The sequence below is a fragment of the Rhea pennata genome, chromosome 8, assembly GCF_028389875.1.
Source record: "Rhea pennata isolate bPtePen1 chromosome 8, bPtePen1.pri, whole genome shotgun sequence".
Taxonomy (NCBI): domain Eukaryota; kingdom Metazoa; phylum Chordata; class Aves; order Rheiformes; family Rheidae; genus Rhea; species Rhea pennata.
Window position 1 is genome coordinate 32,368,536 of NC_084670.1, and position 12,367 is coordinate 32,380,902.

Sequence of the window (12,367 nt, forward strand, 5' to 3'; positions counted from 1 at the left end):
TTTCACTGATTGCATGAAAATGTTAAGCTTTTGAGATGCTTTTGAAAACTTAATTCTGTGTATAGCTAGGGACATTGCTTCATAAAGAAGAACATGATGGTTTAGCTTCCAGATAGATGACTAAGTAGCCAAAGGTTATTTAGTCAAACGGGAATGTTTTTTTTTTCTAAATAGCAGTGTGGCTGTAAGGAATAAAGTAAGGAAACTGATTTGGCAGGAACAAAGATGAAGACTATCTGATCTTCTGTTTTTTTCTGTAACAGACAAAAAGTGAAACTCTTCACTGCCCACAATAACATGACAAACTATGCCACAGTCTGGGCATCAAAAACTAATTTGGAGCAGAGGAAAGGGAGAGCTGGCCGTGTGCGTGCTGGATTTTGTTTCCATTTGTGCAGTAGAGCTCGCTTTGAAAGGTGAGACTATGCCTTTTCTTTCAGAAAATAACCTGTGAGTCCTCCCAGAACAATTGTATGCTACTTCTGGTGAAGTGGAAACACTTCCATCATGAAGTCAGTTCATACTGTGATTCTTAGGTTTTTTTTTTTTTTTTTTTTTTTTTTTTTTGCTTAAAAATACCCATACATATGTTTATATGCTTTTTACTACCCATAGTAGGAGGTGGACAAATAATTCATGATACGATTGTTAGGATCTTTATTGCAAACTGTAGAACGTCTAGGAGGAAAATAATAGTGCTTGGGAACTGAGAAATGGCAGAAAAGGACTTGAAAATGAGACTAAGGCTCTAGTATCAAACCTTGAAAAATTGCAGGTGCCTGGCATCTTCCCATACAGGCAGTTCTGTCACCTATCTGAAACCGGAGAGATGGTAAAAAGCAGGGAAGACAGATGTTACTTTTCCCTCCATCACTTTTGTGGCCAAGAAGCCTGTTCTTGCTGCTCAGCTGCTGCAGCAGCTTCCTTGCTGCTGAAATTTTGACCTTTTCTATGTGCCAAACTGTTTCTCAATAGCTAGAGCTATGGAAATCCTTTTGCCAATTTAGGAGCCTACACAGCTGCTACATTCAGTATTTCATCTCCCTCAGAAAACATTCAGTGCGCCTTTTTTTTTTAGATAGTAGCTACAGCATAACTATATATCAGTGTCCAAGTTTTTGTTACTTCTGGAAGCATCAGTTTATCAAAAACTTAAATTTGCTAAAATTTGTTATTTAGATTTGCAGTACAGAATGATGTAGTGACTTTAAGAATGTTTGACAATGAACTGATTTTTAGGCTACTAAAGTAGTTGTGGAACTTAATGATCTTGTGTTCAACTTCCTGCAAAGAATGTAGAAACTAAATGTCCTAGATCCATACTGCTCAGAAGGGAAAGAGGATTTCTATTGCAGACTTGTACGGGGAGAGATACCGACTAAATGGAAATCTATTCAAGGTGTTTTGAAATTTCTGCAGTTGTTACTTAACAGCAGAGGCATTTGTAAGAGTTCATGGTTGAACTAGTGAGCAAAATGATCACTGAAAATACTTCCCCAGAGATAGATGCAAGTGCTCTATCTCATTCCATCAGGTCTTTTTGCTACCAGAAAAATGCTTTTGGAAACAGTGTCAAAAATACTCTTCTAAGAGATCCAAGTAGGAATTCACAGGTGGAGTTGGGTTGTATAGAGGTGATAGAATAACAAGTAGGGAAATGATAATAGGAGGCAGGCTGAAAGTGGGTTGTCTCTCCCATGAATGGATGACTTGTCTTAGCAATACGGGTAATAGTTGTAAAGAGGCAAGAATGGGGCTGGACACAGCCACGATGCGGCTCTAGGGGCTGCAACCATGCAAATTCTCTGTTCAGCTCATGCTACAAGGCAGCACTGGTTACTGGTGATGTGTGGGCCATACCAGCTGTGCATTTCTGTTGTAAGCTTACCCTGGGAAGAGAATTTAGACGAGTGGAAGATAACTTAGGCACTTCTAACAATATTTATAGGAGCACAATGAGGCTAGGTTAGTAAATTGGCTGGGAGACAGTGTTTGCTTTGAAAGTTGATAGTTTACACAGATGTAATGAAATACAATGCTGATCAAAGCTTATGTTCAGAAAAATAAGGGCTCTTTTGGTTTTCTTCTTGTTCTAGGCTTGAAACTCATATGACACCTGAAATGTTTCGAACACCACTTCATGAAATTGCCTTGAGCATCAAATTACTGCGGCTGGGAGGGATTGGTCAATTTTTGGCCAAAGCAATAGAGCCACCGCCTTTGGATGCAGTGATTGAAGCAGAACACACGCTAAGAGGTACCACTGTTTATCCACAGGACTGTGTGTTAGTGAAGCAGACTGTAAATGACTCCCAGTGTATAATGATCACTTACAGACTGGTTTAACATCTCCCTTTCAGACTGTTTGTTCGAGTAGAAGCGAGGTGTTTCCTGGGCGCGTTATGTGTAGTGTCTTCTTTCAGCTGAAGAAATATTTAAATTCCCAAACAAAGTTTCATTCCTTTAACAAACTTAGGCTTTCAAATTTTAGGCCTGTTATTTTACCAGCAACCTACACTAGCTTCCAGCTCCGTGTTTACCTGCTGTAACACTTCTATCTGATGAAGACTCAGTCCAGTTACTAAAGCATTTACAGAACTGCTAAAAAAAAAGAGGGTTTGGTTTCTGATACAATTACATCTTTCTACAGTTTGCTGACTGAAGATCTCAGTATTTTGTAAAAGAATTTAACCTCCCAGTATCTTGATATACAACTATCAATATCCTCATAATACAGGAGAAACTGAGATGGGATTAAGCAGTCTCCTCAGTTTCTTCAAGGAACTAGCTAGAGAACGAACAGAATGAAACAGTGGGAGCCTGAAATTTATGCTTTGGGCTTAAAGCAGTGATCTACAACCTCAGCAAGCTTTGCAAATGTCATTAGATAAGCATTTTTTAACGTTTGTAAGAACTGAAATATTTATTTCATTGTTGATGTTGTGAGTTTCTTTACACAAGTTCTTACATTGTTCGTATATAGAGGAGACCAGAATTAAAAACATAGTTAGAGGTACATATTCAAGTTTAATGACATTATGATCTGAAAACTTAGTACTTTTTTTTTTTAACACAGCTGATAAGAAATGAAAAGCAGAGGGAAAAGCATTAACAACGAATCAGTGTTTCTACAGGTGCCTCAATTTCCTAGATGACCTGTGATTTTTTGGTGTTTGTATATGACTAGCATTAAATTTTTAGGATGTTAAAAAATCTTACCCAAAGTATTCCTTAGACGTTTGAGTTCAGTAGACAGTAGCAAAAATAGTAGCTAAAGATTTCTTTATTCAGTTTCCCATTTTATTGCTGAGGCACTAGAACTTGTTTTTATCAACAGTAAAGCTCTAATTATGTTAAAGCTTTCCGGAGTAGGTGATGCCTAAGTCTGTAAATGCAGTATGTGAAGCATAAATTTGCGTTTTTCATTTAGATCTTAGAAGGATATTTAAAAACATCACGTTTGTATCATTTTTGTTTGTTAAGCGAACTGAAAAAAAAAAACCTACTAAATTTCATGAAATGAAGTTTAATGATTATGATCAAATGGCTAGAAAGTTAAGATGACTCATGAGACCCTTCTGTCTGTATAGCAAATAGCAACAGATACTTGCCTGACTTTATTATTAGCAGTGGTTTAACAGCTTAGAGGATGAGCTTGGGTGGCAATGTTTGCATAGGAGAAAGAGAGAAAATCAAACAAATCCTCTGAATAGCAAAGCCTTATGGAAGAGTGATAATATTCTCTTTTTGATGAATTGGGGGCTCTGTGATTTGGGAACTGAAATGAGGACTTTACAGTTGGCTGTCGCAGGCCTGCTTTGATTTTTGTGAGGCAGAAATCGGATAAGATTAGATCAATTTTAGAAACTTTATTTAAAGTTTAATAGGGTTTTCAGCTTTCCTGGCCTTTATCTTTTGTTCCATGTAGAACTCAGTCATTAAGTGGTTTGTACAAAAGCAAGCTAAAATTTAAAAGAAATGGAAAAATATGTACATGAATTAATTACTAATTATTTTAGTTGTGGAAAAGGTGGTAAAATATAAGGGCAAAATAAAATGTGTTTTTTTAAACCTAGAGTGGTTTTGAAAATCAGGATGCCAGTATCGTAAACAAGATTAAACTTAAATATAGGTGATATTCTGTATAAATACACTTACTAAAATCTGAATTTCTTATCCAAGGATTGATTGGATTAGACAACCATCTTTGATAATACAAGAGATTTTGTTTCAGAGCTTGATGCCCTGGATTCCAATGATGAGCTGACACCTCTTGGAAGAATCCTAGCCAAACTTCCCATTGAACCTCGTCTTGGCAAGATGATGATAATGGGCTGTATTTTTTAGTAAGTTTAGAAGTCTCAGTGTTCTTTTTGCTGTTTCTCTGAATTCCTGAGCCCCTAGACATGCACTCTACAAGAGAAAAAATAATGTATCCAGATGAGCAACCAGTGCCCCTGCTTGGTATAGGAAACTGAATATTCATGAATGTAGAGGATAAGTAACTTTTAGTATAGGGAATAAAATATTCATGAAATGCAGAGGAACTGAAAGGGACCAGTAGAACCTGAATATTTATGAAGTAAGAATGGGACTCCAAGTACTTCAGTGTAGCAGAAATGTGGTATTTGAGACCTAGATAAAGAGAAAAATGAATTCAAAGATTTTGCTTCAATAGAAGTAGAGAACCATTGTTTGCAATTGTGATGGCTGTAGGGTCTTTTTACTCAGAAGAAGATGGTGAAAAGAACTGTGTGTGGGTAGGGGGAAGGGGAAAAAAGGAGGACAAAGGACCTGTGAACACTTGCTGTTGTGGGAAGGTTAGCTACTGGAATTTGAAGTGATTTAACATCCACTTTCTGGGAAGTGATTCTATAAAGAAGTCTAGTAGACAAAGGCCAAATTACTAAGGTCTCTAACCTCAAGCAGGAAGTTTTTACTCATAGCAACAGGCTGTAGCAGCTGCTGGCAGCAATACTGTGAACAAACCCCATCCCGATTCCTTTTGTGGTTTCTGTTTCAGTGTGGGAGATGCTGTTTGTACCATCTCTGCAGCCACCTGCTTCCCTGAGCCATTCATCAGTGAGGGCAAACGGCTGGGTTATGTCCACAGGAATTTTGCTGGGAACAGGTTTTCGGATCATGTTGCTCTGCTCTCAGTCTTCCAAGCCTGGGATGATGCAAGGTATGTTGTGTGGCCAAAAAATTTGATGAGAAGCTATGGATAACATGGGGTGCCCAATTTTGTGACCTGACTAGACAGTCAGTGGCTGCTTTGCGTGGCTAGACTGTCATACCTCTCCTTGGACAGACATCTAATTTAATCTGTTTCTGTTTTAGAATGGGCGGTGAAGAAGCGGAAATGAGATTTTGTGAACACAAAAGACTTAACATGTCTACTCTTAGAATGACTTGGGAAGCAAAAGTCCAGCTGAAAGATATACTTACTAATTGTGGCTTCCCAGAAGGTGATTCTGCTTGGATATAGTAATTTAATGATTGCATTTTTTTATTCCAAGATGAGTGGTTTTCCCATAATGCTGTTCTTCTTCTACAGCTGCATTTGGGTGAAATTCTAGTGTTGTCTCATTCTTTTCTTGTCTAAACCAGAGAAATTGTGATGGCTGCTGTGCAGTATAGGAAGTATTTGGAAGCTGAGGTTAGAGTTGCAAAATAAAAAAAAAAATATTAAACAGTTGTTCTTGGAGAGTTACCTCTCTAATTTTCTTTCTTCATTTGTCGCATCCCCTAAACGTGCTCTGTAAGTGCTGCGCTTCCCCCCTCTTCTCATGCTGATACAGCATTTGCACACCAGCTCAGCTGTTAGCCTAAGGGAGTTGGTCGCTCTCAGTGCTGCTTCTCTGTGTGATCTAAACAGTGTGCTCTCTGCCCTGTGCTTTTCCGGGTTTGTGCAGCAGAAGGGATTGTTGCAGTAACACAACAAATGTTCAGCTTTCTAAAAAGGCCCTCTTAAAGTATTTCTTCAAGTTGATCAGGTGCTGAATTTGCCTAACATCCCTGAGAGGTTTGTTCTGTTTGGATTCAGCACGTGTTCATCTCCCTTTCCTGGTTTTGATACTCCTTTAATTCCCCCCACTCCCCTTGACTCCCACCCTTCTGTTAGGATCATTGCTGCGTTTATTCTTAACTGTACCTCTGGGCAAGGTAACCTAAAAAGAAGCCATCAGAAACTTCAGAGATGCTTGTAACACAGCACGAATAAAAACATCCATTCTGACCTCCCCCAAAATAGATGACAGGAAACACGCTGTGGTACAGCTAATTGTGGGCAAACCTCTCTCCCCTTGTTTTTTGAAGAGCTGCCGAGGGGTGGGGGGGGGGGTTGAAACGTCTCTTTCTACTTTTTATTTTTGAGCATTTTGCTCTCCATAATTAAAAATTGAATGCAATAATGAAATGCTTGGAGTGCAGAGGTCTTTTGAGAACAGATGCTCAACTACCAGTTTGACTGAATCAATAGATGATTGGATCTGGGGTCCTAAACAACTTAGCTGTGCTACATGTCGTGCGTGACTCGTGGATGCTAGCCAGTCTTCTGTTCTCTGTCAACAGAATGTTTGATGACTCAAGCATTTAACAACACTGGACCAGATAATAATTTGGACGTCGTAATCTCCTTGCTTGCTTTTGGGGTCTACCCCAATGTGTGCTACCACAAGGAAAAGAGGAAGATTCTTACCACTGAGGGGCGCAATGCACTTATCCACAAGTCGTCCGTCAACTGCCCTTTCAGCAGCCAAGACGTGAAGTATCCATCACCTTTTTTTGTTTTTGGAGAAAAGGTAAACACTTTGAACTTCTTTTTGATCACATGCAGCCAAGTTGTCTTGTTTGTTATAGCTTCTTTACTAAAAAGAACCTCTTAGACACTGGGTAACGTTTAGTTTGTATTTTTCAGAAAGTGAACCTTAGGCCATTCAGTCCTCACAGTAACTTTCAACCAGTCAAATTCAACAGAGGTAGAGATCTTGGATGCAGAGAAAATTCCTGAGTCTTGTCAAAACAGCTAGGTCATAGAGAAAAATATCTTATCCGTAACTTTAAGAGACTGCTGTGGGGAGCTCTGCCATACTACTAAGCACTAGAGAATTTCTGTCTATCATTTTTTTCTGCTTAAGAATCGAGAGGAAAAACAGGAAAATGTACTATGGCAGTGGGGTGTTCACTTTCTGGTATGTAAGTAGTTTGTCATCCCAGCAGGGCAATTCCTGTTTTTTTAAAGCCTCTCAGAAAAAAAAATGAATTCAGGGAATACTCTGGAACAACCACCTATTACTTCTCCCAGGATCCCTGTGACCTTTTCCTCTGTGCCATTAGTTTGGCACACACAGCACATATTGTACATGTACAATTAAGCCCCTGTTTGCTCTTTGGTTGCCATCACTGGAGCATGTGAACGCAATTGCTCCTGGTCGCCCTTCTCTCAGGGAGGCTCTGCCTCTGTACGGGATGTAGCCGGGGAACAGTCCGCGGGCTGTCAGCGGCTGGTTGTGCTGTCTGTGCACAGTACCACCAGCAGAGCGATGGCAGAGGCCCTAGTGTGCTGTCTCCGATTGTTGAAACTAGCTGTGCACCGCTGGAATCTGAGCTACCGACGGGCCTCTGTCTGGGAAGAGCTGTAAAGAAGTTTTTCAGAATAAGCATCAAGTTAGTGAAGCGTCTTGCTGTGAAGAGAGCATTGTAAGGTCTCGTAACAGAAGTGATGTTGTAGATGTGTTTCTTTTTGTCACCCTGCCTACACAGATTAATTCTGAATTCCCTTTTTTAATGCTGATTTTCATATCCTCTCTTTTTGCTGACATACGACATGTTTTACTAATATGTACAGATAAAGTACTTTATTGGTAATAAATGGACTTTTGGGCCCTGGCTTGGCACTCGCGATTCTTACGTACACAGTTCAGAGCTTCACCTCTTACTCACCCTGTATAGCAGGATCCTGAGATGGACAGAGCTTTGGTCTGCCTAGACCATCTCTGTAAAGTGAACTCCCCTGAAAAGACCAAAAGACTTTTGAACTCAAAAAGCAATGCTTTTTTTTTTTTTTTTTTTTTTTTTTTTTTTTTTTTTTTTTTAAGAATAAATAAAATCAGCAGAAAAGCTACACCAAAATACTTAGACAAAATTGAGAGTGGTTGTGAAGACGGTGACTGGTAAAACTGTGCTGTAGGAAGGATTAATCAGCAGCTCCCTTCTTATCCAATATGCACTTGCAAAAATAAAGCTTTTTATTTTTTTTTTTTTTTTGAGGCTTGGCAGTCTGTTTTGCGGCTGTAGCTATTTTTTTGCCCCAGCTTCCCTTCTGGAAACTTCTCTGTTTTGAGTGTGTCTAGTGGCTCCCGGGGTAAGGGCAAGCCTCCTCCCTGAGGACAAACAAGTAACATGGATTCTGCCTGTTGCCCTTGCGTCTGAAAGGAGAGAGATGCAGCTTTTGATGGGGGAGGCTGAAATCCTGAGCAGCGCTCTTCGATTCCTAATCTAAACGGGTGGCAGTTGCCATGCAGCGAGTGCTGCTGCCTCTGCTTCGTGTCAGATGGCTTGTTGTGCTCACTTCAAGTACAAGCTTAAGGTCTTGTTTCTATAGAACGACAACGTAGGCGTTTTAGCACAGCCACGTAGCATCTTAGAAGTTTTGCATATGTAGGACCCTGCTAAAGAAGCAGCGTGAGCTTTTCCTCCCAGCCCCAGCAGTGCAGAAGGTGGGAAGATACTTCAGCTGTGCCTTGGTCACTTTGAGGCTGACAGAACTTGAGGTGGCTCTTGCAGAGCACCAGCTGCGTAAGTGCAGACAGGCAGCCGTGGAAGTGTGCGGTGTTCCGTGTTACCAGTCAGTGCCGAGTCTCCGTAAGGGTCTGCCCAGCGCTCAGTGTGATTTGCACGCATGCCCATATAAATTCCTGACCCTATACCTGGTATTGGCACGTGATGTTGGTTTCCAAAGCTCCCGGGTCTTGGCGGCCATTGGAAGGTATAGTGATCCGTCTTGCGTTTCAAGGGTTGTATTCCTCTTCTGCCCGCAGATCCGAACACGAGCCATTTCTGCCAAAGCAATGACCTTGGTAAGCCCGCTGCAGCTGCTTCTGTTTGCCTCCAAGAAAGTCCTGTCTGACGGGGAGCTCATTCTGGTGGATGACTGGTACGGCCTTGCGCGGTGCTAATGGACGTTCAGGCCTTTGGAGGAACGTGGACTGAGGGGAAGTGGCTGCTAATGCAGACACAAGTGTCTGTAGAACAGGGACCCTAGAGCAAGCCACGCAGGACAGATCACTGGGAGGGCATTACCTTTGTTTTGTGCGAGGAAGGGAGGGGTTTATTTTGTCAGTGTTGTTTTGTATAGATTGTCTACTTAAATTAAAAACATGGCGCCAGGAAATTTCCATGAAAACTTTCTTTCCCCCCCCCCCTCTTCAACTGGAACCTGAATAAGTGGTAGTACTCATTTTGGGCATCCCCTTCAGAGAGAGGCTAAGGGAATCTTGTTTTTAAGTCTCACAAATGCAGCTCAAGGAGAGAAATGGCCTTGACAAAGTACCATCTGGATTACACTTTTTTTTCAGTCAGTACAGTGAAGGTGAATAATTGCCTAAGAAGTATTTGTGAGGCTGCCCTATAGCCTTCAAAAGCTTGGGGCATTTTGGATTTCTTTGTATTTTTGTACAAATGCTCCCAAAAATAGCCTGCGTTTTCAGGCCAAGGGTTATGTTTTGGTATTACTTGAGTGTTCCACATCTAAAGAGTGAAGTTAAGCAGGAGGACAGTAGGTGTTTCAACAGTGTCAAGTTTTAAAGACCTGACAAATTTGTCTCCTGAATTTTATTTCCCCTCATTAGCAGATTTGAGCTTCAGAGATGAGAATGTGGATTTTTGGCTCAGTGTATGCAGTGCTGCATGAAAAACTACTTGATGGAAACTATTCTCAAACAATTTATTTCTTGGAAGCGGTGATACAGGTAACGTAACTCTCTTTCCGTTCTAGGATCAAACTGAAGATGTCCCATACTGTAGCTGCCTGCATCACTGCTTTGCGTGCTGCAATGGAGGGTCTTGTTGTGGAAGTAACTAAAGATCTCGAGATGATTAGGCAGCTGGACCCAGTAAACGAGCGAATGTTGAATGTGATCCGTCAGGTCTCTAGGCCTTCAGCCGCAGGCATCAACCTCATAGCCGCCAGCACCAGGTGAGCTCAGCTCTGTTCGCGTGTGCAGCTGGAGCTCCAGGGAGGGGCCTGTGCTGCGTCCCTGGGGGAGCGCCGAGAGCCCCAACAGAGGAGCTCTGCACGTGCAGCCCCTGCTCGCCCCGGGCGGGGGCTGCGGCAGCCCAGAGCTCAGGGTGCCAGGAGACCTGCCTGGTATGGCCAGGGCCTTTGGACTCCTGCTGCAGAAGACTGTAGCTTGAGCATATGTAGAACTGTCACGTGCAGAGGCTGATGCAGACGAATCACCGTCTGTTTCCACAGGAAGGGCGCGAGGCGCTCCCTAATGGAAGGGCTGCTTCCTGACACGTTTCACCGCTCGTTCCAAAACACGGTGACTTTCAAAGAAAAGATGATCCGAATTTATTCTGGGCAAGCCTAGTCATTTCTGACCCTGGGAACAAAAGTAAATATTTGGCTACTCTGTTTTCCTCTTGCTCCCCTCCGTAGCCCTTTATAGGCTTATTTTCATGTTTTATTTCTGAAGCAAAGGAAAATGAACACATCCAGCTTAGATACGTACTTCACTGGATCGCTGCTCATACAGGTAGGAACTGGGCTTCCTGCTCGTGTGTGAGCTGGACCGAGGGGAAAACTTGCTGTCTCGGATGTGGACCTGTCTGAGAGGATCTGCTCAGGTGGCACTTCAGGCTCTTCCTGGCTGTTTTTTAATGAAGTGAAAGGGAGCAAGAGTGCAAGCTTTAAGTGAATTGCTTAAACAGAAAACCAGGGCGTATTAACTGAGCCTTCTGCAAATTCATTAATCCTGGGATTTTAAAAAGGAATGGAATCTGTTAAATCGTGTCAAATACACAGTGCCTCTCTTCCAGATTTGGAGATGGTCCTCGCCCCCCGAAAATGGCTCGCTACAACAGTGGAGGCGGCTGGAGGGGTTACCAGCACGGCTCTGGCTACAGAGGCGGAGGGTACGGTGGCTACGGCTCCTACCGCGGGGGCGCGGTGGGAGGTTGTGGCGGCGGAGGGGGGTATAGAGGAGGGGGGTATCGAGGAACAGGCGGAGGGTACAGAGGGGGCTATGGAGACACACGGAGGGGTGGGTGGTAGTGTGGAAGTTCAGTGAAGTCTTCCCGCTCCACCAAAGCGCAGGTGTCTCATTTCCTTTCTTGCTGTCACCAGTCTGTTTGCTGTTTCAGTTGCTTAGAACTAGTACAGCTCTGTAAAAATACTGTCCCCTTGTTAGAAAACTCACCACAACTTGTATTATTTTGTTCTTAATAAAATGTTTGGTTTTCAAGATCTATATGCTGTATTTGCATCTGGGTTATACAGAGTATAAAATGTTTTTGGATTTAGATTTAAAAATTTTAAACTCATCTATTCTAAGAGTAGGTTTAGCTGTAGGCAGCAGGAGGCATTCTGAAGAAACCTCTTCATACTCTAAACCCATTCTCTGCCAAACAAATTTCAAATTACAGAACGTGAACTCAGTGGGGATTTTTCTTTCTTTTTTTTTTTTTTTTTTTTGTTATTCCCTAATAAACTGTGCGAGTAGGTGTTGCTGTGATAGTTGCTCTTTATGGCAGGCAGCTTTTGGTTCCTTCACAGCCAGCCACTGGCCTCGTGCTTGCTGTGTAACACTGGCACAGCGGCTGTAAGAGCTAGAGCTTCCTCTGATAGAGGTAATGCAGGAACCAGGACTATCTTTTTCCAAGACTGAGGCGATGCAGCTAACGTCTGCAGAATCTGAAGTGACCTCCAAGGCAGAAACACGGTGTTCATTTACATTGCTACTCCAAAATAATCACATTTCATTCTTCCAAATATACATGTGAAAGCGAACCAAACCGGACTGAAAGACCAAAGTGGACTGGCTCCTTTGCCATTGGCTAGCACGGCCGCTGCAACAGCTGTGCTGGCCTGGCACAGCAGCAGGAAGCTCCTGCCTCCGCACACAGGCTTTGTGTTACAAGGCCCAGCACCACAAGAACGCAGGAAGGTGGCTGTGGCTACCGCTTGAACAAAACCCGAACCATTTAACTGGTACGTTACCCAGCCTGCTGAGGTTAAACCAAACAATGCTCCCGCTAATCCGGCTGGAGTGCTTATCCCACTGTAGTCAACAGGGTCAAATGAGCTCCACTTACCGGGGGAGGAGGGAGCTTTAGTGTCTGAGTAAAGTTTAAAGCATGTCCA

General features: G+C 42.4%; 1 protein-coding gene across 1 annotated transcript in view; it reads left to right on the forward strand.

Moving 5' to 3' along the window:
* DHX9 (DExH-box helicase 9) overlaps positions 1 to 11,027 on the forward strand; it is a 28,239-nt gene extending 17,212 nt beyond the window's left edge. Inside the window, exons 19-27 of the mRNA XM_062581527.1 lie at positions 264 to 416; positions 2,097 to 2,257; positions 4,235 to 4,346; positions 5,024 to 5,185; positions 5,341 to 5,468; positions 6,574 to 6,803; positions 9,042 to 9,157; positions 9,998 to 10,198; positions 10,478 to 11,027. Of these exons, the coding sequence (XP_062437511.1) occupies positions 264 to 416; positions 2,097 to 2,257; positions 4,235 to 4,346; positions 5,024 to 5,185; positions 5,341 to 5,468; positions 6,574 to 6,803; positions 9,042 to 9,157; positions 9,998 to 10,198; positions 10,478 to 10,595 (1,381 nt within the window). The 3' untranslated portion in view covers positions 10,596 to 11,027. The remainder of the gene's footprint in view (positions 1 to 263; positions 417 to 2,096; positions 2,258 to 4,234; positions 4,347 to 5,023; positions 5,186 to 5,340; positions 5,469 to 6,573; positions 6,804 to 9,041; positions 9,158 to 9,997; positions 10,199 to 10,477) is intronic.
* Positions 11,028 to 12,367: the final 1,340 nt, after the last annotated feature.